Here is a 27874-nt window from a genome sequence, read left to right as displayed (position 1 = left end):
AAATCTATTTCTATTCCATTATCATTTATTTAGTGCCCACTGTATACCAGATCCTGTGATAACAGTATTATGTGTTTATATGATGTACAATTTCTCTGTGAATTGGAGTCGTGCTGAGTATTGATTCTATACAGCATAAAGTATGTATTTTGAGTTTGTTTCCAATTGGGTGTATGCCTTTCAGTATTCACTTTTAAGTTTTGTGGCTCTGAGTGTCCTACTCATTATGGTTAATATATTTTATTCTCTTAATTCTACTTCTTCTTGTTTTCCAGTGATATTCATAGTAATTATTCTTGAGATAGCATTTTTAGTGACAAATATGTCAAAAAGCTCCAGAATTCAATAGTTAAAAACTGTGGTCTTGCTATATAAATCTAATAATTAGAAATGTTAAATTACATAAGTCTCTGTGTATTTTTAAGAAAGAATATTGATCCAAGTTGTATATCCAGTGAGATAGAGGACGTCCTAAATCATAACTGTGAGTGCTCCTCAGAGGTGATAATGATCCCGGTGTGAGAGGGCAACCATAATCCCATGGGAGCATATGGTCAAACTGCCCCTTCTGAGGAGTATACCATAGTCTGGACATAGATGGGTCTGAGGACATCCTCTAATGTACTCTTGATTTATAGGTATGGACAGAAGCATGTTCCGTACAGGATTCTGTGATTGAAAGCTCTCATCCTAGTCTCTCTCAGTATCACAGGCTTTGTTTTATAAGTGAGGACATGAAGTCCCAGAGTAATACGTGACTTGTCAAAGGTTACATTGTAGTAACTGTCATAGCTGGATCAGAAGTTTGAACCTTCTCATTTCTGACTCAGAACTGTTTCTACCACATCATCCACATCTTGAAAGCAGTGCCATCAAATAAAATGTGTGACAAAACTAAAATGAAATAAATTCAGTGATGTAAAATTGTTCATGAATAATTAGTACAGTTTTTCCCATCATATGATATACATAAATAAGCATGGTTCATCTATATTGTGCTATAGAGTAGTATGTTAGTAAATGTCATATCTAATAGTTAATATATCCTATATCTCATTACATAGTAGATATTAATAGGCATGATGCACCAGTGTCATGATACATAAAACTATATGTTAGATTCATGGTACTCAATAGCCATCACATTGTTGAGTGTTTCCTCACGTGATGTGCATGAGAAGCATTATGTACCTATGTTGTGACAGGCAGTACCACAATGTTAGTAGACATTGTATGCAATAGTAAAATCACATCATTCATTATCCTTTTTTCACAACCTAAGCAATCATTTCAGTGGACAAGAACAGGTGAATGATCAGTGGTCAGGAAGCTGCTCTGAAACTTTTGGAAAGCTTCCTATATTTAAAAGTCAGGTACCCAGCTCCTTCTGCCCCAGAAGTTCAGTGAGCAACTGACATCAGCATAAGCTCTCTGAGTGTTCCTGGAGCCAAAAGGTCTCATATGCTGTCACAACACATAAAAGAGACTACATAAATATTTAGATGAATATCTGTTCTGTTTTTGGCATCAGCATCTCTAGATCACCAGTCTCGATTGGTGTTGTCCCAAAGCCCTAGCTCTAAGCATCCTATAGGTAGACTGGATATAATGCAGAAGACACAGTGGCGATTGGGGAATATGAGTCGTCTTGACACAGAGCAGGCTTTTGAGGGGAGAAGACATTGGGATGTGGCTATATGAAAAGTTTAACTATGAGCCAAAGAAGGATAATGGGAGGTGCCCCAAGTTCACCTAGATCAGTGGTTCTCTTCCTTTCCTGATTCGACTCTTAGCTTTCCTTGAACTCTGTCCTATTCTTGGACCTTGCCTCATCTCTTGCCAGGAAGAGGCTAAGGTACATCATCACTGGCTTTTTACTGAGAGACAAGGATATAGACTCGCTGGAGGACATATACTACAAAGGACATAGAATCAGGGGTCAGAAGTCCTGTCTACCAAGTCTTTATGACCTTGGGATGTCATGTCCCAGATTCTTCATTTTAAAAATGAAAATATTGGATTCGATGCCCTGTGACAAGCATCCTCCCCACACACCCAAATACAGGTCCTTGACTGGGTATGTACAATAATTGGAAGGCACACTTTGAGGTATTTTAGATGGTATAAAATCACATACACATGCATACAGTTTAGTGAGATTTATTATAAAAGTCTTGTCTTTCACCTTCTGTATTAAACCTAGTGTAAATCAAGTGTTTTTAGCTAAATAGTGATTTAGTTCTAGACACTGTTTGAGGAGCTAAGCCTGTCTTTAAGAGCAATATGATATATTCAAATTAATTTTCTTTATCATCTGGTGGAAATGAAAATATTTTAGGAGAAAGAATTGGGAATTCTTCAACTTTCCTTTCAGAATCTCTTGAGTTTGCAAAAGAAGAACAGTGTGATGGTTTGAGTGCCAATTCTCAGTATCTGCATTTCAGTTGTTTCAGATGCTAATTCTAGTGGAATGGAGCATAACAATTTATATCTGAAACCAATTCAAATAAAAATTCCAGGCTTTGGGTTTTGTGCAAAACCCCAAGCATTTGTAATAATACTAAAAATAATTCATTAAAAAAAAAACTTTACAGGTTACTGAAGCAATACAAGCTGTTCTCTTGGCGGAAGTTCAACAGCACATGAAGACATTGAGAAAGGCACCAATCGACAGTCAACCAGAGTCCATGACAGAGAATGGTAACTGGGAGATGATACAGATCCTGCCAAAGGGGGGATGGGCTGAAGAGCTAGATTTACAGTGTATTACGGACACTTTGCCTCTCCAAAGTAAGTGCAAAATTTATTGGCGTGCTCTTTCATCAGAACTTTTTGTACTACTTAGAACGTGTTGAGAATATGAGTTCACAATATATCATTTCTGCAAAAACCAAGCCTGTTTCTGACCTATTCTGCAATCAATTTCCTTTTATAGTTGTTGAGTTTTTAAAGAACTTCTAAATTCTATTATAATCAATACATATTTTCCAGAACAAAAATTTATGTCATTTATAAAAATGTTTTAAAGTTAAGTGAATAAAAATGAAAACAAGATTAATAGTAATAGCTTAATGGGATGTACATTATAAGGATACCCTGATAATAATGGGTCCTAAATTTGTTTTCATGTGATACCTTGATAATAGCTATGTGTCAGTTTTTTCCTTTTCTGGGAATACGAAATGTACCAATTAATAAGCTTATTTATAGTTGGACCACTTGATTGTATAACAAATTTTATCATTGTAACTTCGTAATGATAATGTTTATGGTTTATGGCTCCCAAGTGAATCAAATTTCTACTGTAAAATTTTATCTGATTTTTCAGCCTGTTAGCTGTGACTTTTAAAAATAGAGATTAAAAACAGTAAAAGAAAATTAAGTACAAATTTGATTTCAACTTTGTTAGTAAGCTTGTGGTGAACAAATTAATTTATAATATGATTAAATGGATATTTTTGTCAGGAAAACATGTTACAAATTTACATGTTCTGGATTGTTAAAAATTGTCAGGTACCTCTTTTAGCTCTCAAAAAGAGATTTTCCTTTATTTATCTGGGATTCAGAGGAGTGTTGCTATATTGGAACTGTTAAATATTAGAACAAGTGTCATTCTTAAAAATGTGTTATATTTATTTCTTATTATTTTTATGAGACTGATTGGAGAGCGTTATGTGGTGAGAGAGGATATGTGGCAGGAAAAGGCTTTTTCAGTAAAGGCCAGCAATCAAAATAGAATATTCCCTAATGCCAACACAGTCACTGAGGACGGTAAATTTAATAAGTAAATTGATAAAGCTCGATGGTGATTTCAAGTCATTTGTTTGTTGTCCAGAAATTAGCTTTAGTTATCTGGGAAATTCACCCACTTGAAGAAGCTCCTTTTTGATCATATCACATAATTGTAGTTGTATTATACCTTTCAAGCAAGAAGTAGAAAATTCCTTTTTAAACTAATTTTCAGTGAGTATATTTGAGTTCTTGAATCATTTGGAGAGGCACCCATAGTGTCATTAATAGGTTTCCTCCAACTCTCCAAAGATAGCTAGTGTCATTTGTCACATATTAACTCTCATTAGGTGATATTTCTGTGTATTATCTCAAATCTTCAGTGTCTAACTTATCCATTGGCCCACAGCCCTCTTTTCTAGGGGAGAAATTCATGGAGGCCATCAAGGTGAAACTTCTGATGAGTTTTGCTGTCACATAGCTTACCCATCATTTGAAGTTTCACTGGTTGGGCCCTGTTCTGTCCCCAGTTAATTCTCTGGTTTAAGAACTATTGATACTATGGAATTTAGTCTTACTGTGACTAAAGACATCCAGATTTTAAATTAGATATTAACTATCTTTTGATCAATATTGAAAGATCCTTTGCCAATGTCAAAAAAAATTAGGGTGAGTTTGTGATAAGACTTGGAACCCAAAAATAGTAAAGCTACTTTAGATGTTGATGGATAAAATATAGAATATCCTGTTTAAAAGAAATATATTCATAAAATGCTGAGGATATATTTTCTTGGGAAATACTTCTTGTAGGAAAATATTGACTGCAATTGCAATTAAATAGGAAACACATAACATGCATCAGAGAGGAGAATTTCCAAGCAATATTGTGTTAGATATTAACATTGCCTTTTTTCCCCTTTTGTTTTTAAAACTATTCAGAAAAGATTAGTGAAATTACAGGAAAAGTTTTAGACCTTGATTACAGTGGTAGGTACTGAATTACTTAATGGAATTTTTAAAAATAAATAAGTAAAAATCTATTTTATTTATTTCAAATGTTGTGATTCAAAGGTTAAGGAGATGGTGTAGGTATTATTCACTGGGTGTGATTGTTCTTCAAATTTTATAGGCAGATTTACTTAGCCCCACTATCACTGTAACATATATCATCTTACCAAATATCTTATGATAAAAGGCTTATATTGTTTAATTTTGTAAGGTCCTTGCTCATTTGTCCTCTGTAAGCTCTTCTCCTCTCTTTTTTTCCTAATTTTTTTTATTTTTTCTTGGTTTCTTGGTGATGCATTTTGTATATAAATCATTTGGAAAGTAACAGATGATGGTTTTATTATGCACAGATAATCATAAATTTCTTTCATGCCAGGCTGGAGTATATTTGGTTTATTAGCATTATGGTAATACGGCAATAATAGATCAGAAGGAAAAAATAATAACAATTAATACACTCCAACACTATGCTAAGTACTTTTTGAATGTTATCTCACTTTTTCTTTTAATTTTCACATACTCCACATGAACTCAGGCTCTGTTTCCAATATTTGAGTCATTTGTGTAAACAATTGTATAGTTTTTTAAATGTCCATGTTTATGGAAATGAAGTTTCGAAGTACAGCTGAAAAGAACTACTCTCTGAGAAAGAGATTCCCAGGTGCTACCTAGACTTATCCTGAGAAATTCTCTCTGTAAGTTTTTTATTTGACATACTAATTATGTATTGTTCTCATACACATTAAAATAAACAGTATTGGAAAAAAGTCTATCACTAAACCAGCTATCTTGACTGCCACCAGTGGTGTACATCTTGCACTTTTAGACATCCTTTTTATTATTATCCCACTTTTTAAATGAATAAACTGGAATATATAAGAGGCTATGTGCCTTGTTGACAGTCACAAAATTACTAAGAACAGGGAAGCAAACCCAGATCTTCTGTTAAACACTGTGTTCTTATCCAGTAAGCTGCATTTTCCATACTGGCAGCATGAAGGAAATTTGCTCTAAATCAGCTTGATGTGAAAATTGAATAATTTATTGAGTGGTTTTCTTAGATTTTTATTCCTTTCTCATAAATCATGCTTTCTATTACCAAAGAAAATGCAGAGTGTTCAATCATTGCCATCTCAGCCCTTGTAATCAAGAAAATCACCGGGTTTCTTGAACTATTTGTACATGAGATGCATCTAGGAAGCAATGGAAATCAAAAGAAGGGAGAGTTGAAGCATAACATGTGTTTGAATTTTACAATTTTGTATCTTATTTATTTTTCAGTGTTTTCACTGGTTACATTTCACAGCATGTGTTTTACTTAAGGTCTTAATATTTGTTCATCAATATTTTATGGGAGAATAGTTTTATCTGAGTTTACATTTTTATGATGATTACATTGCTATCTTCCTTGAATCTTTTTAATAAGAAACTGTACAATTAACACTCACATTTGAGCTAAAATTCATTGCTTTAAAAACAGCAATGGTTTCTTTATTAAAATGCATTTGAGAGTTATTTCCCTTTACTTTTCTGTGTGTGTTATTTGGATCAGTTTAAACAAGTGCTCTAAATTGTTCCATTAAATAAATTGGTTGAAATAGAAATGGAGGCTTTGTAGATAAAACTGTCACCTTGGAATTATTGACTGAATTTAAATTCACGTTAAACTGTGTGGTTGTGAAGATGATGCATCAAATGTGGGTATTGCAAATAATCTTTATTACATGCATCGTTTTCAAAGACTTATCTACAAAATTAAATAAGGAAAATGTGCTCTTTGTTTAAATAAAACCATGCATTTGTAGTAAATCAGGGAATAAACATCTATTCAACAGAAAAGTTTTGTGGTCCTGGTGGCCATCAGTAGAATTACTGGCTCAGGGCAGAGTTCCTCTGCCTGCTGAATTTCTCAGAAGGGATTCTTTCTAGTCGGGGAAAGGCATTGAAACATAGTTGACTACCTCACAGGGAAACTCTTTCTTGACTGTCTTTATTTATAGTTAATGCATTTTCCACCACCCCCTGTGAGGTCTCCAGGCTAAGTGAGAAGGCCAATGCATTCTTCTTTATGGCCACAGAAGTCATTTAGGAAAGGTCTGTGTGAGCAAGGAGCAGAGAAGTAATGGGGGGACACATCATAGAAGGCCTTTTGTGCCATAGTGAGGTCTTGGGCTTTCTCTCTAAGATGAGAAACCAACTGAGCAGACAAATGGCACATATTTTAGTGGGATCATGTTGCCTGCAGTCAGAGGCCAAGGACAGAAGCAAGGAGACCAGTTGAGAGGCCATTATGCTAATCCAGATGATGGCAGCTTGGAACAAATAGGGTGGCCTGGATGGAGAAAGTGAGAGCTGATCAGATTCTGAATGTATTTTGAAGGTATAGCTGAATGTGTTTGCCAATGGATTGGATATAGAGGAGTAAGGTAATGAAAATCTATACTTATATTTTTTTCAACAAAAAATATTTTAAACACGGGTTGACCCTGATGTCCTGACTTGATTCCTATGTCAGGTGGTGCAGAGTCATATATGTTATTCTAGGTATGCTGAAGGAAGAGTGGAAGACCCACTCCACAGAAGGATGTCCCTGCTGCATTCAGTTTCAAATGGCCGTGCTTCAATACCTACAGATTTGATTTTCTCATTCTAACTAAACTAGCCCTCAAAAAACGGACAAGAGTTTCCTGCCAAGAAACTGAATTGAAGATAATACTAATAATGCAAGCTTAAGCAATTAAGTTGTAAATGGCATTGCCAAATCTATCATAAACTACATCATGAGATGTTTGTATGTGTGTGTGTGTGTGTGTGTGTGTGTGTTAATGTCCTTTTGAAATTTCTATTTTTGTGTATATTTTCTTTTCTTTTTCTTGCCTAATTGCTCTAAGACTTCTGATATTGTGTTGAATAAGAGTGGCAAAAGTGGGCATCCTTGTCTTGTTCCTATTCTTAGAGGGATAGCTTTCAGTTTTTCACCGTTGAGTATCATGTTTGTATGGATTTGTTGTACATTGGCTTTATTATGTTGAGGTACTTTCCTTCTATACCCATTTTATTCAGAGTTTTTATCATAAATGGATGCTGAATCTTGGTGAATGCTTTCTTTACATCTATTGAGGATCGTGTGATTTTTATTCTTCATTTTGTTAATGTGTATATCATGTTGATTGATTTATGGATATTGAAGCATCCTTGAGTCTTTGGAATAAATCCCACTTGATCGTGTTGTATGATCCTATTAATATATTGTATTCAATTTGCTAATGTTTTGTTGAGGATTTTTGCATCTAAGTTCATCAGCAATATTGGCCTGTAATTTTATTTTTTGTGTTGTGCTTGTCTAGTTTTGGTATCAGGGTCATGTTGGCCTTGTAACATGAGTTAGGAAGTGTCCCCTCCCCTTCAATTTTTTGGAGAGTTTGAAAAGAACAAGTATTAAGTCTTTTTTTTTTTTTTTCTTTAGGAAGATTAACCCTGAGCTAACATCTGTGCCAATCTTCCTCTATTTTGTATGTGGGTCGCTGCCACAGCATCGCTAACAAGTGATGTAGGTCCATGCTCAGAAACCAAACCCACAAATCTGGGCCACTGAAGTGGAGTGCACCAAACTTAACCACTACGTCACAGGGCCAGCCCCTAAATCTTTTTGGAATCAGTAGAGTTCACCAGGTAAACCATCTGGTCCTGGACTTTTGTTTTTTGTGAGGTTTTTGGTTCCTGTTTTGATCTCCTTACTAGTGATTGGTCTATTAATATTTTCTATTTTTGCTTGATTCAGTTTTGGAAGGTTGGCTAATTCTAAGAATTTGTCTATTTCTTCTAGTTTAGCCAATTTGTTAGTGTATAGTATAGTGTACTGTTTTCACAGTATTCTCCTATTATCCTTTGTATTTCTGTGATATCTGTTCTAATTTCTCTGCTTTCATTTCTGATTTTATTTATTTGAGCTTTCTCTCTGCTTTTTCTTAGTGAGTCTAGCTAAAGGTTTGTCAACATTGCTTATATTTCCAAGGAATCAGCTCTTAGTTTCATTGATCTTTTCTCTTATCTTTTTAGTCTCTATTTCAGTTATTTCCTCTCTGATTTTTATTATCTCCTTCCTTCTAGTGATTTTAGGTTTTGTTCTTTTTCTACTTCCTTTATGTGTAATGTTAGATTGTTTGTTTGAGATTTTTCTTGTTTCTTGAGGTAGGCCTGTATTGTTATAAACTTCCCACTTCGTGCTACTTTTGCTGTGTCCCATAGATTTTGGTATGTTGTATTTTTATTTTCGTTTGTCTCCAGGTATTTTTGGATTTCTCTGTTGACCTGTTCAGTAGCATTTTGTTTAATCTCCACATACTTGTAACTTTTCCAGTTTTCTTCTTGTAGCTAATTCTAGTTTCATACCATTGTGGTCAGAAAGGATGTTGGATATTATTTCAATCTCAAATTTATTGAGACTTGTTTTGTGGCCTAATATGTAATCTATCCTGGAGAATCTTCCATGTGCATTTGAAAAGGGTGTGTATTCTGCAGTTTTTTAATGAAATTTTCTGTATATATCTATTAAGTCCATCTGGTCTAATGTGTCATTTATGGCCAATGTTTCCTTATTCATCTTCTGTCTGGATGATCTATCCATTGATGTAAGTGGGGTGTTAAAATCCCCTACTGTTATTATGTTACTGTCAATTTCATCTTTTGTGTCTGTTAATATTTGCTTTATGTATTTAGGTGTTCCTAGGTTGGGTGCATAGATATTTACAAGTGTTATATCCTCTTGTTGGATTATACCATTTATCATTAAGCAATGCCCTTCTTTGTCTCTTGTTACAATTTTTATTTTAAAGTCTATTTTGGGGACCAGCCCAGTAGCGCAGCGGTTAAGTTTGCACATTCCACTTCGGTGGCCAAGAGTTCGCCAGTTCAGATCCCAGGTGCAGACCTACACATCGCTTGTCAAACCATGCTGTGGCAGGCATCCCACATATAAAGTAGAGGAAGATGGGCACAGATGTTAGCTCAGGGCCAGTCTTCCTCAGCAAAAAAGAGAAGGATTGGCAGTGGATGTTAGCTCAGGCCTAATCTTCCTCAAAAAAAAAATTTGTAATAAATAAATAAAGTCTATTTTGTCTGATACAAGTATTGCTACTCCAGCTTTCTGTTCAATTCCATTTGCATGGAATATCTTTTTCCATCCCTTCACTTTCAATCTGTGAGTGTCTTTAGATCTGAAGTATATCTCTTGTATGCAGCATATATATGGGTTTTGGTTTTTTATCCATTCAGCTTTCTTATGTCTTTTTATTGGAGCATTTAGTCCATTTCCATTTAAAGTAATTATTGATAAGTATGTACTTATTGCCATTTTGCTACTTTTCTTCTGGGTGGTTTTGTAGTTCTTCTCTACTCCTTTCTTCTTCTCTTACTTTCTTCCTTTGCATTTTGATGGGTTTCTTTAGTGTTATGTTTGGGTTCCTTTTTATTTTTTGTGTATTTATGGTATTTTGTGTATTGTGTATATATTGTATTCTTCAGCTCTGATTGGTTCTTTTTTGTATTTTCTAATTCTTTTTTGAAGTTCTCTCTGTGTTCATCTATTCTTCTCCCTGGTTCAGTGAGCATCCCTATGACGATTAGTTTCTACTCTTTATCAGGTAGATTGTTTATCTCTGTTTTGTTTAGTTCTTTTTCTGAAGATTTGTCCTGTTCTTTTATTTGGAACATACTCCTTTGTCTCCTTATTTTTCCTGTTTCTCTGTGCTTATTTCTGTGTATTGTCCTGATCTTGGAAATGTGGCCTTCTGTAGGAGATGCCTTATAGAAACCAGCAGCATGCTCCCCTCTTGTCATCCATGCCAAATGCTCCAGGGGTGTCCCCTGTGTGGGCTGCATGTGCCCTTCTGTTGTGGCAGGGCTAAAACTATTGCTGCAGGCATGTGGGTAGTCTGGGCTGGCCCCCAGGCCAGCTGATTGAGCGGCCCAGGCACGTGTAGCTGCTAAAGGCTCATTATTGGATGGGGCAACCCCTGGCACAGCTGGCTGGGAGACCTGGGAGCACACAATTACTGCAGGTTTCCTGGAGAGTGGGTTAGGCTCCTGGTGTGTCTGGTTGCTAGGTCCAGGGGTGTGGAACTCCTGCAGGCCCCCAGTGTGGCTGGCTGCATGATCCAGCAGTGCTTGGCTGCCTTGGGTGCACTGGTGGCTGGGGCAGGCCCCTGGTGAGGCTGCTTGCACAGCTGTTGCTAGCTCAGTTTTAGGCAGGATGGCCCTCTGGCACAGGCTGGCTATGTGGCGTGGTGGTACACAACTGCCTCAGGCACGCTAGTGGGCAGGACAGGCCCCCAGTGGCAGCTGTTTCAGGCACATTGGGTGGGGCTGATCCCCTGTGTGGCTGGTTGCAAGGCCTGGTGGTACAAGTCTGCTGTGGACTTGCTGCTGGGCAGTGCGGGTCCCTGGGGCCGGCTGCCTGCACTGCCTGTCTGTGCTTGATTTCCTCGAGTGCTCTAGTGGGCAGGGCAGGCCCTATGCTACCAACCTAGAGGAAGGATTTCAAAATGGCACCTGTTAGCATCTGTTTCAGCATGGCTGGACTAGATCCCAAAAATGGCTGCCATCAATGTCTCAGTCCCTGGGACAGGGTGGGCCCAGCCACCTCCTGCCTCTCCAGGATGCACTTTGAGCTTAGTAAGTGAATCTCTTTTACCAATGGACTATGAACTTTTCTGTCTGGTGTTTTTGTGCTGGTTTTTGGGTGGAATGAATCTGTGCATGGGCCCCTTAAAGGCAGATTTTCCTTGCCCTGAAGTTCTATAGTTTTCCTGGGTGTATTCCCTATTCGTTTTCAAAGCCAGGTGTTTTGGAGTCTGTTCTCTCTTGGGTTGGATCTAAGGGCTGGGGTGCCTAACATGGAGCTCAAATCCCCCGCTCCTCTGTGAAAAGCTCCATACCTTTAAGATTGCTCTCAATCTCCATTCAGAGATACACACTAGCAGCAGAATAACCTTAAAAGTGTGTCAGATGCCGCTGAAGAGGCTGTGAGAGCACATCAAAGAGGCACAGAACCCAGTCTTTGGGGTAAAGAAGTCTTCTTAGAAGATGCCTGATCCAAGATCTGAAAGTTGAATATGACTTGGCCAAGCAAAAAGCTGAGGTAAGAGAAGGTAGCTGTTTGCTAAGACCACTAAAGCCACCTTAAGCCCTTATCTTCCTCCCAAGAATCATCTGATGAATACGTGCATGAATGAGGAGCCTGGACATTAGAAAGAAACCCATATGTCTCTAATTTCTTCTCCAGAGAACATCCCTGTCCTCTTTGAATCTCATTGTGCCAACTCCTTTTTTTCCTACCCTTCAGCCTTCCAGAATAACAATGACAGTGATAATGACAATAATAATCATAACAGCTAATACTCTTATGGCTTAGTATGTTCTAAATGCCCCACATACCTTAAATCATTTGATCCAGGCCACCATCCTATGGGACAGGTAGTATTGTTATGCCCATTTTATTGATGAGAAGACATATACAAGGAAGTTAAGTAACTTGCCAAAGGTCTTACTACCAACAGGCAGCAGAGCCAGGAGTCAGACGCAGGAAGTCTGGCTTCTTTGTCACTACCTGGCATTGCCTCCCAATTAACCACAATTCTCCTTCACTAGTTCTTAATTCAGCAAATATTTAGCAGGTGCTTCCTATTTGACAGTTACAGAGGTAGATGTTATCCAGGTTGGGGATTACAAGGCAGCAAAAACTCAGATATTTGGCATAACAACAAAGGAAGGATTCTCTTGAAAAACGTAATCAGCAAATATCAAATACCTATTTTCTACTAACCTTTGAGTGTGGCACTATAAGCCATCTTACTAAAGATGTACTAAATACAAAGACTTTTGTTTAGAATATGAATTTATATAAATATATGTTTTAGTGGTTAAAAAAATAGAAGCTTTTATGCCTGAGAACTGGAAATACCAACTAGTAAATGCTAGAAATGAAAAAGATTTGGTATATACATATTAGTTGAAAAGGGAAAGCATCACCAGTGTGGGAAGAAGAGAAGAGGAAATTTAAATTTCCATTCTTATAGATTAATTTGAATTATGTAATAGATAATCTTATTTAAATATGAAGGTACTCATATTTTAGATGAAGATGAATTTATATGTGATAAGCAAATAAATTATTTAGCACTTAGAATATATTACATACCTTTCAAAAAACACTGTTGTCATTTGGGTTTAATATATGTCCTGTCTTATTTTTAGCTCCTTGTAAAATTGATGGAGAAATTTCATCATTTCCCTTTTTCCCCATATAAATTCTTCTGAACTTCTCCACTGGCTCAGCCCTCTCTGTATCATCTTAAAGATTGTATTGCCTTAGAAAGACTGATAGAGTTCACTGCTCTTGTTCCAAAAGTAGTTCCATCTTTCACGGAGATTGAGATTGATGAGTTTCATCTTGGCATATGAAGAACTAGAGTATTTTATTGTCTTTTTTCCTCAGGAGCAATCAGAATGCCAGCCTGGCCCAACTGCACAGCAACAGTACTATTAAGGAACTGAGTTAAATATTTCCTTGGTAACAGTTGTGCAGGCACAACTTTATTGATTATCGTCTACATACCCATTTAAATTTACTGACAAAGAAAAAGTGATCTAGATTTTGTTGCTGAAACCAATGTGTTTTGCACTATCGTTCTCCCAAGCTGAGACTGGCCTCCCAACATTGACCCCTCAAGGACAGGGGTCAGGTCTATTTATCTTTTTCCTCCCAGTCCTAGGATAGGCCTTCACCTAATAGCTGATAATAAGTGATTATTGAGTAGATGAATGAATGGATGGACTGTAGGATAGCTTGTACTAAAGATTCAGCCAGCTCCTAATTAGTAAAAGAAAGAGGAGACAAGGAAAATCAGCTGATTACTTTCCCATTGCAGCTAGATATCGTCTTGAATATACGCTAAAATTGTGTTTTCTGAGCGTTATCATCCTAGGATCATGTGGTGTACACACAGCAGGCTCCCAAAAAATTAAAAGTAGGCACACAAATGAATCTAGCTTGTAACCATCTAGAAAGCTTCTCTTTCCTGATGATTGATTATTTGGCTCTTCACTACTCATTTTGTCATGATCTGATTTCATTCTGATATTTTTAGAGAGCCCCAAGCCTTGCTAAAACTCATCTTCTTGCTCCTCATTCAACTACGGCTTCTCCATGGAAGTATTTAAGGAGCTGCTGCATCAAGCGCTTTCCTCAGGTTTTGGATTCACATCCTGGGTTCTGACTCACTTGCCTTTCTCTGGACGTCTGGCTCATTCCTGATCTCCTGTAGCAAGTAACCCTTAAGCTGCTAATTTGGAGCCCTCTTTACAAACTAGATCACCTGGGTCAGCCTCCTCTCTATTAACTCCATCCTTACTTCTGAGCCTGGGAATTTGAGTGATATTAGTTCCTCCATCAAAGGCAATTCCATTAGCCAATATGGATATGCATTCCTAATTCTGGAAACAATTTCAGCACAATTAAATTCCTTGAGAGAAAAAGCAAGAGATTTAGTCAGCTTTGTATTTTCAGCAGATAGCACAGTGTCTGGCATGTGGCCAGGCAATTGCTAGAGAAATGGTAACAGAAGGAAAACATTCATTTGTCCCCGTGCCGTTGGAATATCCCATTCCCTCAGAATGTCATTCACCTTGCTAACAGGAGCTTTATTTTTCCATTTTAACTCGTGAATGTATCTGTCCAATTTTCAGCCTTGGAGCAATTTAAATAACTTTAAAACATCTCTTATTAAGCACTTAGTATGTCTAAGGTTCCATGTAAGGTACTGAAATTTTCAATTATGTCACTTTCTACTCTTATGTATATCCTTCCAAATAGTGTATATCATCTGGCACTCTAATTCTTTATTTGCCTTTCTTTCCCACGTCTCTGAACTCCTTGAGGGCAAAAGTTGGAACTTATTAATCTTGTGCTCCTAGCAGCTAATGCACCACGTGGCTTGTGATGGGTACTCATTACATGTTTGTTGCCTGAGTGAAAGGATGAATGATAAATGACAGTGACAGATACGTATCAAAGAACTCTGGTCTAAGGCAGGATGAAAAAAATACTAAGTAATATGTTAATAGTCTATAGGTAGGAAGAGAATGGAAAAGGTCATTATAGGGACAGTGGTTTTCTTCTACAGTGTTAATCCAGAGGCATTTCTTCAAATTTATCTCTTTAGTTCAGGAACAATTTAGCTGTCTAGAGAGCCACTAGGAAAAATTAATGCGAACAGATATTTGAAAGCCAAAAAAAAAGGCAGCGTACTTCATTTTCATCCCCCAAGAATAAGCTGCAAGAAATGAAGACAGTTCAAAGATGAGTTGTTACATTTTTTTTCTTTTACCTGCTACAGATGAACATGGGCCCGTTATTTAAACCTGTGCAGGACAGCTGTCCTCCAGCCAGGCGGCCCTGCTAATGTGGGGCAATGTAAAAGCGCTCCTTAGTAGCTGAATATACATAAGAGCACTGTAATTGTGAACACTCTTCCAGCTCCTTAGGTTTCTTCTCATGAGAATGAGGTCAGTCTTGAACTTTTAGAAAATTTAAGTGTAGTAGTTCTCAATTCCTTTCAATTCCAGCATCGACCTTATAGTCAGTATTTGGTAATACCCCCTTTATAATCCTAAAATGAAATTCATGAGTAGTACAACCTATCTACACACATAATTTATATACAATTTAAAGGGAAAAAAACAAAAAGTAGTTTATAATAAAATAATATGTGCCTCAGTAGGTAAAAGCTTGGGCATGACTGTATTACAAGATTTAATAAAAGGCTGACAGGGACACATCCCATTGCTGAGAAGACAACAGTTACAAATGCACACGTGTGATAGTGCTGTCAGTGACGTGACTGTCCAAATGGATTTTCATGGTAAAGTTCTGGACAAACAATAGCAGCAAAATATTGCTATTTCTTGATATGCAGGTTTAGTGCCCTTCCTAAAAAAATCAGGATGTTTAACACCTTGAAAGATTCCTATGTGTAAAATAAAGTTAGCTTCTGGGCTCAGGAAATTATCAACAGGGTTTCACTTCCGTGAATGTCCAATGGAATATTTGGAAACCACATGAAATATCAGGACAACTATTCATTGTGAAGGACTGTCCTGAGCACTGCAGGACATCTGGCATTTCTGGTGTCTGCCCGCTAAATGCCAGTGTCTCCACAGTCACTGGGGAAACCAAACGTCCCTCACCTCAGCAATTTCCAAAACCTTCCCCTGGGAGGCAGTGCCAACCCTACCAAGAACCACTGCCTTTGGGAAAGGGATTATGTATGTTCTGAGGCCTTTCTTTGTTTCTGTCCCTCTCCCATTTTAAAAGTGCACAGGGAGATGAAATCAAATTAGTAACCCTCAACTAACTCAAGAAGTTCCTTCCTCAGCTCCCCCGTGTTTGCTCTTTCCTTTGTGTTCCACCCATGTTGTTTATACTTTGGTCATAGTACTTCCCAGGCTGTGTAGTAAAATCATCTGATTACAGTTCTGTCTCCTCCTTTAGAAAAAGAGCTTCTTGTCCTATCCTTTCACTTTCATCTGTGTCCTCAAAGTGTGCCTCTGAGCCTGGCATAGAGTCAGTGTTGGCTGATTAAATGCAGAGCACATGTTACTGAGCTACTAAGCATTCTCTAAGGAAGTCATCAAAGAAAACTCCAAAATTTACAATTGAAATTAAATTATTATTTTATGATGCAGAATAAGCAAAGTACATCTAGAATTTAAAAATTAGATGACCTATTTCCAATCTGTGAATTCAGCAAACTGGAAATGAGAAAAATGGATGGAAAGCGGTATACAAATAGGTTCACTTAAATGATTGGGAATATAATTCCAAAACTTTGGCTTAGAACATACTAATTTTTTATCTATCTTATCCATAAAGTCCAATAACCCATTAGTATTAAAGTATATTAAAGTTATTTTTTGAGAAGTTCATAATACCCTTTGACATATACAAGTATAACTCTGGTGTCTCTGCACCAGAGTAGGGAATAACCAATCTGATTGATTACTCAGCTGGTAGGTCCATCCATCCATCTGTCAATTCACTTTACCTCTTTTGTATATGTTATATGTTAGGTGTTCTGTTTCTCAAGCTATCTACTAGGAATCTGAAAAGAATATGACGTGATTTCCACTTTCCAAAAGGCAGAGTCCTGTAAAGATAATGAGACCACAATGCAGTATGAAAGATACTAAAGTTCACAATTCTGTGGAAGCATGGAGAGCCACCAATTGCCTGGGAATGATTTTTAGAGGCTTCACACAGGGGTAGACATTCACATGTGCTTTGGAGAATAATGGCGTGGCAGGCATGGAGAGATGCACTGCTTAGATCACTCTACAAGAAAGGACTACTTGCCCAGCTGTGAGGAGTGTGGCTAACTGACAGCTTCCAGCTGTTGGCACCTCCAGGATCCATCCCCACATTGGAGCAGAGGCCATGCTCTTCTTGGGACAATGGCTAAGCAAGGTGGTGGTACAAGGGCCTTGCTATTTCCAGTTCATACAGACCTCCTCTAAGGATCAGTTTTGTTCTGGAATTTCCATTGGGCTGATAGAGACTTTGTCAAGATAAAGGGAGCCATTAAACATTATTTTAAGAGGAGAAGTGAGACACATCCAGTGCAAAGTGGAGAGTGAGTAGAGCAGGAGATACAAAGAAACCCTTGTGCTCAAATTTTGTCGGAATATCTGTGTTTAATATCTTATTTGTAGAGCAGTGCTCGTTTTTCTTGATTTTTTTATTGACTCTTCATGAAGTTAGGGTATTTATATGGAAAATTTGTGCTTCACGTCCCACATGGAGAAAGAAAGTACATTCACATTACATGTGGGAAAGAAATTCTGCCTCCCTGATTTTAGACCAACCATCACTGAACATCATTCAGGATTGCCAAAGTCCAGATCATGTTAGTAGCACCTTCTGAGTTGCTGTGGCTCTTGGTGCTAATTTGAAGTTATTTGTCTGTCTTTATATTTAGCCGTTATCTCAATCTCCCACCTTCCTTAAATCAGTTCAAAAAGTTGAATTTTTCCCAACTTGAATACACTAGTATTTGGTCTGATTTCTCACTTCCTTTGGATACATTTGTATCATTTACCATTTATTGACGAGTTTGGGTTTCACCATCCATTTTTTTTCTTTTTTGTGTGTATGGATTTATGTAGACATTATTGACCTCCTTTTCTACAAACATCCTTAACTGAAACATTAAGTAAGACCAGGCTTATTAAATGTTTGCTATTAGACATTTTCCAGGAATAAGATATATTATTTCCCTTTACCACTTAGAAAAATCTTGATTTAATGAATAGAATTTTAGTAAAGCAAGGTAACTTTGAAATGTGCTTTTCCATATGTTTATATTAATATCCAATGAATAATTTCAAAGGTTAAACTTCATGATTCATCTCTTCAAGCCATCTACTTAAGTCTAGAGTCATTACATCACCTGCTTCCCTTATGCCATTGATTTATGTTTCTTTCAAACTGCTGAGATTGGGCAGTATCATTTATTTTTTACATGACATACCCTGCACTGTGAAACAGTGTTTCAGAAGGTAATGGCAAAATACCTGTAATGCAGTGTAGACTTGCCTGCTCACCTGTGTGAACAGTAACATACCCATTAACATTTTTCTGGAATTCTCATGATACTGAAAAGGAATGAAAATTTTTATTCAGTCTTTTTTCTGGAGTAGAGCTGTCGGAGGACTCTCTAGGTAATAGTAGTACTCAGATACCATACTGTGTCTGTGTTTAATGTTGAGGGATGCAAAAGAGTTTTTAGAATTTTCTTAGGGATCTCATATTTCAAGCTCTCCAAATTAGCTAAAGTCTGCTCACAATGTACTGTGAGGAAATGCCCATTTCAAGGCCCCAGAAATATCTATTTAAACATTATTTTTGGAGACTAAAAAAATATTAGATGGATTAGTTTCAAATGACTAGCTTGCCTTTTCTAGTACTTACCTAGCCCCTTACTTTTTTCAAAAGGTTTTGGCAAGTGTTTTTTATTTCTCTTTACAGATATCAAATGAAGAGAGCCTTTGCGCATTTCAATGAGAGGCAAAGTAGGGCACGATAGACTTAGGTACCTTTGCTGTGTTGATATGACTTCTTGGAAAATGGCCTTAGACTAGATTGTATGCTCCTATTTGCTAATCTCAAATTCTTTTCTGTAAATTACACTGTTTCACGGGGCATCATGTAGAGCATGAAATTTACAAGAGTAAGTTCATTTACTTATGAAAATTGATGTGTTTTCCTCTAGCTAAATTCAGGCCTTTCCCTGGGAGGATATTGCCATTTTTATATTTCCAATGGCTCATTTTAAAGGAAAATATATTACACATTAAAAAAATGAGTTAAACTATTTCTGCCTTTAATGGCAATCCACTGTTATGATATTCAGATTATAAAAGCCAAGTATTAGTCAAAAATATAGTTTGATGAATATAGTATGAAATTGAAGATAGTCATTTCATTTCTTCCATAATAAATTTGCTTTAAATATTAGTTTATTACATATGTTCACTTGTATTACAAATATTTCCAGTAAGCAAACACAAATCATTTTTATATTTAGCATTTAAAATGTATCTTAACTTGACCATTAAATCATCTATTAAATATTCAATTAAAGTGGGTTTTGATCCATTTTTAAAAATTAGTGGTCAGGTATTCGGGGAAACAAGCTTGCAAGATATTTCTAAAACACAATTCACTTCATTTCTTGTTCTGTATATTTTGTCAGAGAAGCCTTAATGTAACAGAAATCAGATTTGGTGTGTATTTTTACACCAAATCAAATTGTGCAGGCGCCACCCTCAGCTTTCTCCAAAACATTATAAAGGATAAGATTCCACCATGATATAGCTTAAGAAAGCAGAACAGCCCTGGAAGAAGTCCATACGTGGAAAGTGAAGCTACAGGAGTATGTTTTACTGGAAAACCACGTGTCTTATAACCCAATTACAAAACTGGATTTAAAAAATAAGTTGACTTAGCTGAGTTCTGTCTCCTTCTGGAATCTGTATGTAAAGCATATATGGTTTTTCTAGTTATTCTGTAGGCATAAATCATAAATATAAAAGGTACTGAAAAAAATGTAATAATGAAACTGCAATATCCTAGTGACTAATGGTATAAAGCACTTAGATGCTGCAGTTATAACAACTATATGAAGAGGGTGAAGGGATCATAAATCATTTTATTTATTACAATTGGCAGGTTTCCCTTCCTAGTTGTATTGAATATCGTCTCACTTTCCCTATTGTCCTTGCCTAATCTTCACTTTCCCAAATTCACAAGCCATAATTATAAATTTTCATATTTTTTAATCTATTCTTTTAATGTGTAGCAGTATTCCAAAACTATTAATTCCTTTTGTCAAATCAGATATGTGAAAAGTCAAGTAAACCTTCATAGGCTTTTTCTATTAGAAAGTGCTTTTTTAGAATGCAAGTTCTAAAATTTTCCACTTCTGATTCCTAGAGGAAAGAGCTGTGTGCTGTCCCCATATACCTAGTTGCTTATATATCAGAAAGTTAATGCAAGATAATTTCTACACTATGAAGTGAATTAAGTTGTTGTCACCTTTTCATGAGATTTTCTACACAGCAATAATTGAGAGTTTGCAAGATATTAGAAAAATAAGCCAAGGTTCACCAGTAACTTCTATCTGATATGTAAAGCATAAACATTTCTAAAGATTTTTACCAGTGACTACCTTCCTTTTGTTATTTGAGAAGTGGTCTAAATAGATATTTTAAAACTTTTGTAAGCATCTGAACCTTTTATAAAAATGAAGCAACCAATTAACTAGACAAACTGTATCTTAGTAGTTTATAATAACTTATATATTACAAAGTTAAGCACTGAGATCAAGGATATTTCGATGAATTATGGGATTTGAAATTAAGACAGATGGATGGCAGTCATATAAACTTTTGGTCTCAACATCCAATTCATTTTAGTATACTGCTCTGGATATGTTGTAGTGAAAAAAAATATGATTTATCCTGATAAGCAGAATGGCACATCAATAGCACTTATTTGTGCAGTTTTACCTGAGTGAAACTGCCTCCTACCAACATTAAATACACACAACCGCTTTAATCAGTGATACATGTATAAATTTAAATAGAAGCACAGAGATTAATCTTGGGATCTACATGGAAACAGTTATTTGGCAGCATAAATCACTATGTTTATGGTTTTCAAGTTTATTAAAAATTAGTATAAAAATATTCCTTTTAAAGTCATGGTTCTTTAACAATAGCTAGAGTACATAATTTAAAAATAAAATTTGAATCAGACGATTAGGTAATTCCTTCCAAGAAATGCCAAGATTCCATGGAACGCAGGTTGGAAACCAGTGGACAGGATCATGAGGAGAGAGGCTATATAGTTTCTTCTGAACACCCCTGCACCTACTACAAAATTGTGGCACCGCAACAAATACTTGCCTAATTACCCCAATTTTATTTTTTTCAATGGTCGCTTTTAGTTGTATGTTTTATTAAAAAATTGAAGTTTGATCTCGTGATTTGAATAGTGTGAGCTGTAGTCTGACTGCCTTGTTTTAAGATTCAAGTGATACACCACAAACCATATCACCTCAGGATATGCCCATATGTTTCCCAGTGCCTCAGTTTAGTGCCCAGCTAGTACCAAGCAAGCTGCTGACTTGCACAGAGAGGAATTCCAGGAAGTCGTTGGAGCGGGCCATTTTCCAATAATGCTCCCTGGCATGGACTCAGTTCAGGGCTCTTTTACAAATGGCTATTACACTGAGATCATGATGAGATTTCCTAGAAGTACACGCAATGCTTTTCACTAAAATTTCCTAATTCAAAACTTTTTGTAAAAACGAAGGTTTTCCCCTGCATTCTTAATGTCACAACCATATATCATTTATGGTACATTTTAGTGTCCCCTTAAGATATGAAAGTGCTTAGATCTCTTGGAGACATATTTTTTAAACTTAAATTATTATTATTTTCACTTTGCATCATTTTGTTTTAGATATTAAGCTTAAATTATACTGGATTTTTGTGTCTTACTTCAAGATGGTTGAAGAGCACGAGTACTAAATTATTAATTATCTCTATTAATTCTGTCAATCATCAGCAGTCACTGAGAGTTTATGGTGGGCAAACATTGCTTAAATACTGTAGACATGCGGGTGACTATCTTGGGTGATCTCAGATTAGATTGGCCTGTCAGAGCCTACTGTAGCACCCGCCACTTGAGGAATCTAAAGCATATAATAAAAAGTCTTCAGTGTTGGATATGATCACCATGTTACACAGGATGAAATTTGGTGTAGAGAATTAACTGTCCTCAGTTCCACCGTGGACTAAAGACTGACTCTAGCTTTTGTCCCTGACTCCTTGATCTTTCTGTTGTAAAGCACTTGGTGTTTACTTGATTTTGAATGTCCTTATGGGGGAGGGAGGGGTATTAGAGATTAGTGTAGTACCTGGCATATGAGTGGTACTCGGATAATAGGACTCTTAGGACCTTTGAGTCAAGATCATTTGGAGGTCATTGAGTCTAAGCCCTTTGTTTTTCTCCTTAGGAACCTGAAGCTCAAAGAGGCCCAGTGACTTGTTTAAGGTCACACAGCTAGTTAAACAGAGACAGTATTCAGATCTAACTCTTTCCAATATTTGCTGATTTTGTAAAAATGGCCTGGTGGTCTCCACTTAGTATTTCTTCCTTTCCCTCTGGTTGTTCTTATTTGCCAGTCAAGCTTAATGTTTTCTCCAGTAGGTGACAGATGAACCACACACAAAAAGACATGGAAAGCAGTTTGCATTCCTGTAAGTCCCACTTGATGGGCTTAGAGCCTCTAGATCTAGAAGAAACTTAAAAGGAAGGTATTTCTCTCTCTTTTTCCCCTTTGAGGCTTCTATCTCATTCCAGGAGGGCTATTAACTAATTCTGGTTACTGTATTATTAGAGTAACTTGTCCTAGAGGCAGTTGTCTTTAATAGCTAAAGTGATGCTATAAAAACAAATCTGTTCATATTAACTCTCCTACCTAAAACCCTTCAGTGGTGCAATGCCCACCAGAGATTCTTCTTTAGGCTCAACCAAATATTCAGACTCAAGATGACCATGCACCACATCTGGCATCTGTCTGCTCAAAAGAACAGAGATTAAGAAACACAGCTTGCCTGCAGGGCAGCAGGAGACCTTCCAAACCAGTGAAACCCCAGGCTGCCAAAGAGGAGCACCCGAACTTAACCACTTGGCCATGGGTCTGGCCCCAGAATCCAGCTAAATTTAACCAAAAGTCAAGCTCTTATGCAGAAATGGAAAATGGATTTTTTTAAATTATTTTTTAAGCACATGTGACTTCCCTTTTCTCTTAGGATAAAGTACTTATTGTTTAAATGATTCATGAGGATCATTTTCAACTGGCTGCTGGATGCCTCTCTAGTCTCATCTTGCCCTCTGCTACCCACTTCGAACTCTACAATTCAGCCAAACCAAACCCTTTTAGTTCCTCCAAAGAGCCTAACCCTGCTTGGCTGTCAGCCTTCACACATGCTATTCCTTCACTCATTTATCTATTTAAAAAGTTCTGAGTGCCCTGCATGAGCCGAGCAGTGAGCAAGGCTCTGAGGACACAACAATGAAAAAGACAGCCTTGTGGAGCCTATAGCCCCTGCCTGAAAGCCTTTCCCCTCTCCCACTTTCCTAGACCTTCATGTCCCAAAGTGAACCTTACATCCTCTGGGATACCCTCTCTGTTCCCTTGAAATAGGTTAGGTGGCCTACGCTGCGCTTCTGTCACAACACTGATAGCCTTGTATTGTCATTGCCTGTTTTCTTGTCTACTCCCCATGAGATTGTGAGCTCCATGATGGGAAAGGAATGTGTCTAATTTGCTCATCACTGTATCTCCAGTGCCTAGGTCAGTGCCAGGTACCCAGCAGATACTCCATAAATATTTGATAAGCAAATAGATAGGTTACAATTCTAGGAATTCTAGAATTGCAACATGCATTTAAAACCACAAATAACGTACTCCTAAAGTTAAAATTTCAGGCCCTGTTATAAGAAATGAAGATGACATTTTGGGAGCAGAAATGCCCACCAAAATTCATGATGTATATAGAATTTTTGTTATTTTTTAAGAATTGTATTTATAAATAAAAAAGCAAAATAAGGGGCAGCCCCAGTGGTGTAGTGGTTGAGTTCACGCACTACGCTTTGGTGGCCCAGGGTTCACAGGTTTGAATCCCAGGCGTGGATCTACACACTGCTCATCAGCCCATGCTGTGGCAGCATCCCACATAAAAAGGAGAGGCAGATTGGCACAGATGTTAGCTCAGGAACAATCTTCCTCACCAAAAAAAAAAAAAAAAAGCAAAACAATATTATAGAAAATGGAGTAAATAAATTTTGAAAAGTGTTGCCCACCCAAAATCAAATCACTTGAATAAAAATAAATTATTATAGCTGGGTTATTCCCAGTTACCTGAAACCTAAAGACAACATTAACGTTAATGGACAAATAATGGGGGAGGGTCAGTAAGGGCTTCAAAAACTCAGAAGCGAACCCAGAATTCTTATCCTCACTTAATGTAGTTTTTGAAGTTTGACCTGACAACTGAAGAAAAAAATTGTTTCCCATTAAGACATCATATACAGATGCATCTGTGAGGATAAACATGGTTTCCTGGAACATTTTTTCTTGGAATCTATCACATGAGTTCCAATATAAAGCAGTATTAAGTCACACAGTAGAATATACCTCCAACCAGTTTGCCAAAAGGTACCAAAAAATGCTCTTAAATGTGACACTTTTTTATATCAGCTGTCTATAAAATCAAAGGATATGATATTGAGTCAGAGCTCAGAAGCCACGTCTTTGACTGACTGAGATAATGTGGTCCAAGACATTATTTTCTGATGGTCTGAGAGTGCAGGGAAAGAACTTGGAATAGTGTAGATAAATGGACAGTTAACATGCCCATTTAGGCTTTTTCTCTCAAATATCAAATATCTTAAATGAGCTTTGGAGAGGTGCTGGACCACATTCAATTTGCAATCAAATTCCCTAATAAGATTTTACAGTGCAGAAATTCTTCCTTGCTGATTAAAATGAGAGCCATAATTTTATGAGTCAGGTACTCTCCAACCTTCTTACATAAGGAAAGACGGCACACTGGAACCCAGCCATGAACAGCCTTGGTGCTTACAGGTAGCATCCTCGTGTTTTGGAAGGAGCGGTAGATCTTTTCAAGCTCAGATGTGTACTAGTAATTTCTAGAAGCTGTCAAGTCTTAGAACTCTAAGACAGGTTCAAACTGGTTCCCTGTATGTGTACTCTGTTTGTTTGATTTACATTATACTTTTTATGGGGAAAAAAAGAAAAGACTTAATTGCCAACATTTAAAAACCAGGAGATTTCATGAAATATTTTGTATTTCTGACTCCTAAAGAAAAATGGGAAGAGAGACCACACTGAGTTATCATTTTAGTGTGACGTCAGTAGGCTGGAGCTGAGTTATGACAGACAACTTTTTCAGAGTGCGTGTGTGCTCTCCAGATTATCTCAGTACCTGCCAAACTTGCTTTAATCAATTTTCACTAGGCTCTTACAGGAATCTGAGTTTTTGACTTGCTTAACAACGTGAAGAAATAGCTTTAGCTTGAAAAACTCTGTGTGTGCATGTCTGTGGGATTTGAGGAAGAAGGGAAGAGAAAAGGAATTATCATTTAACAGGCATCCAAATTTCACTTAATAAGTAGTGGGCACACAAATTACCATACATACAAAAAGTAATAAGACACAAGGAATACATTAAGGTGTTTCCTTTGCTTGGGGCAATGGGAGTGGCTGCTCTGAACCCACCTGCTTACCAGAGCCTCAGAGAAGCTGGAGGCGTTATACCTTACTTCTTTTTTTCTGAACATCCTTAAAATTTGATGTCAAAATATTCATCTTACTGATATCTCAAGGGATCTGTGAAAGATGCTAACAATGGGGATTCCTTTCAAGTGTGATTATCTCGGGAGATGTGGAAAGGCATGCACTGGTTGACTTTCCGCCAGCCAAACTCTTGTACTTTGGAGTACAGCCCTTGGGTGCACCATCTAGAGAGGGTTAGACACCCCACAGACTGATAATATCACAATATCATAGAGCTACTTTAGGAGTGTAATTAGACTACAACCTCATGGGTGAATGGAGCGGGCTTAAGGTTGAAGTGGGGCCAGTTTGTGAAAGGTTTTGCATGCCATACTTTAGGTACTAGAAAGTTTTCGGGTCTCTGCTTTAGGTACTTCTCAGTATGCTACATGGATCAAAGACTGAAGGGGCTAAAGAAGGGAGACCAGTTGTCTCAGTGGGCTCCAGCGATGTCTTCCAATCATGCAGAAGTCGTTGGCTGTCAGTTCTACCCTCTGAGATAGCTGAATGAGCTAAATGATTGCATAGGCTTAACATTAACTATTAAATATCTGCGTGTTAAGGTGTTGACAGCAGCTGTTGAAATGCACAGGTTAATACTAACCTGATTACAGGCATCAATACTCAAATTCAGATTTTTACCCTTCCCCAATTTTAGTAGCAGCCTAAAAATTCTTGTACTTTGCACACATTATCTCATTTCATTTTGGTAACAGCTTTGTGAGCTAGAACTATTATTGTACAGACGAGGAAACTGAGTTCGGTCTCCCTCCTAAGATGTCTGAGTTGTTTGCACAAAAAAACCAATATGCAGGCTCAGGCTGTACCTTTCAGATATCAACATTTTAAGGCTTTTAAAATGTAGGTTGATTTTTATACCTGGTAATAAAGTTGTGTTAGGGGATATACATGGTTACTATATATCTAAACAGGGATGTTTGTGTTAGTAATTAAAACTTTATTTGCAGAACAATCACAGTTTTATTTCAGTGACAGAGCATGTAGTGAATAGTATTGATTATAGCCTAATACATAAAGTGTCAGTACCCAGATATAAAGCATCTCCTTAGCATATTGTAGAAACTGGCCGTGAATCACTTCCCATGAACATCAAAGATTAAGTCCACATTTACACATGAAAGTGGATGTTCACTTGGATGTTCAGTTTTCAAATACAATTAGTAGCAATTCTCCTTTTGAGTTTGGAACATATGATGTGTTAGTACTCATGTGAAAAAAAAATCTGCTAGTAATTTCTCTATATTGCTTTTTAAAATATGTATGTATCAAAGCATAACGTATAAATTACACATGCACATGTATATATATAGAGAGCGTTTAATTTTTAGCAGCCTGTTTAAATGCACTCTAGGACAGTGTCCGTTGGAAGTTTTCCTTGCTTTGAAGTGAGGGCTTGATGTATGAGTTGTTTTCATCCTATCCAGCACCACCATCATGAACACCCATGTACTCCTTCCTGTCCCCATATGTACTTCTTCATATCTGAGTACAGGGAAAGTAAATGGAGTATACCCTATGAAAATTCTCTATTAATTTGTTTTATAGAAGAAAAAAAAGGAGGAGGAGAAGGTCTGGGTTTTATGTCACTTGTTCTATAAAACTGCAATATTTTGCATTACAAATTATATAATGAAAGAAATATCTTTTCAAGGAAAATATGTGAATACTAAAGCAATCTCTTTTGGAGAAGTTTTAATAAAATTAAATGCATTAGAAACAGTTGAATTAGAATATCTGAAAGACCCTAAAGTTACATCATTTTTTCTTCTCTATTCTGAGATTCGTATTTTCCGCAGTTCTCCACATTTTATCATTTCTGAAATCTGGTGCTTCTCATAATTGAAAAACATAAGCTCAATGAGAGTGAAGTTTTAATCCATATTATTTGCCCTCTTTCCTTAGTACCTAGGTCTATTCTTGTCAATATTTGGCTGTAAATAAATATTTGCTGAATGAATGCATGAATCTAAGTTAAAGACAGCTGCCAGTCATCCAGAGAATGAGTGTCTTTGCCTATGCATGAACTTAGCCATGTGTAGAAGGCACCTTTTCATTCAATTTTCATTCAGTTGAATTATTTGCCATAGTAGCACTGCTTGTGGCTAAATTTTAAACTAAGTTTGGATTTTTAA

The 27874-nt window shown here is 36.9% G+C and overlaps 1 protein-coding gene across 5 annotated transcripts in view; it reads left to right on the top strand.

The window, feature by feature from the left end:
• Positions 1–27874, top strand: part of WDR72 (WD repeat domain 72) — a 221541-nt gene that overhangs the window by 139767 nt on the left and 53900 nt on the right. For all 5 annotated transcript variants that reach the window (XM_046655247.1, XM_046655246.1, XM_046655243.1 and 2 more), the window contains one exon: positions 2595–2790. In XM_046655247.1, coding sequence (XP_046511203.1) covers positions 2595–2790 — 196 coding nt within the window. The remainder of the gene's footprint in view (positions 1–2594; positions 2791–27874) is intronic.

Source organism: Equus quagga, chromosome 2 (genome assembly GCF_021613505.1).
Source record: "Equus quagga isolate Etosha38 chromosome 2, UCLA_HA_Equagga_1.0, whole genome shotgun sequence".
NCBI lineage: Eukaryota > Metazoa > Chordata > Mammalia > Perissodactyla > Equidae > Equus > Equus quagga.
Note: the sequence above shows the minus strand (reverse complement) of the source record. Positions and strands in the feature narration are given on the sequence as shown.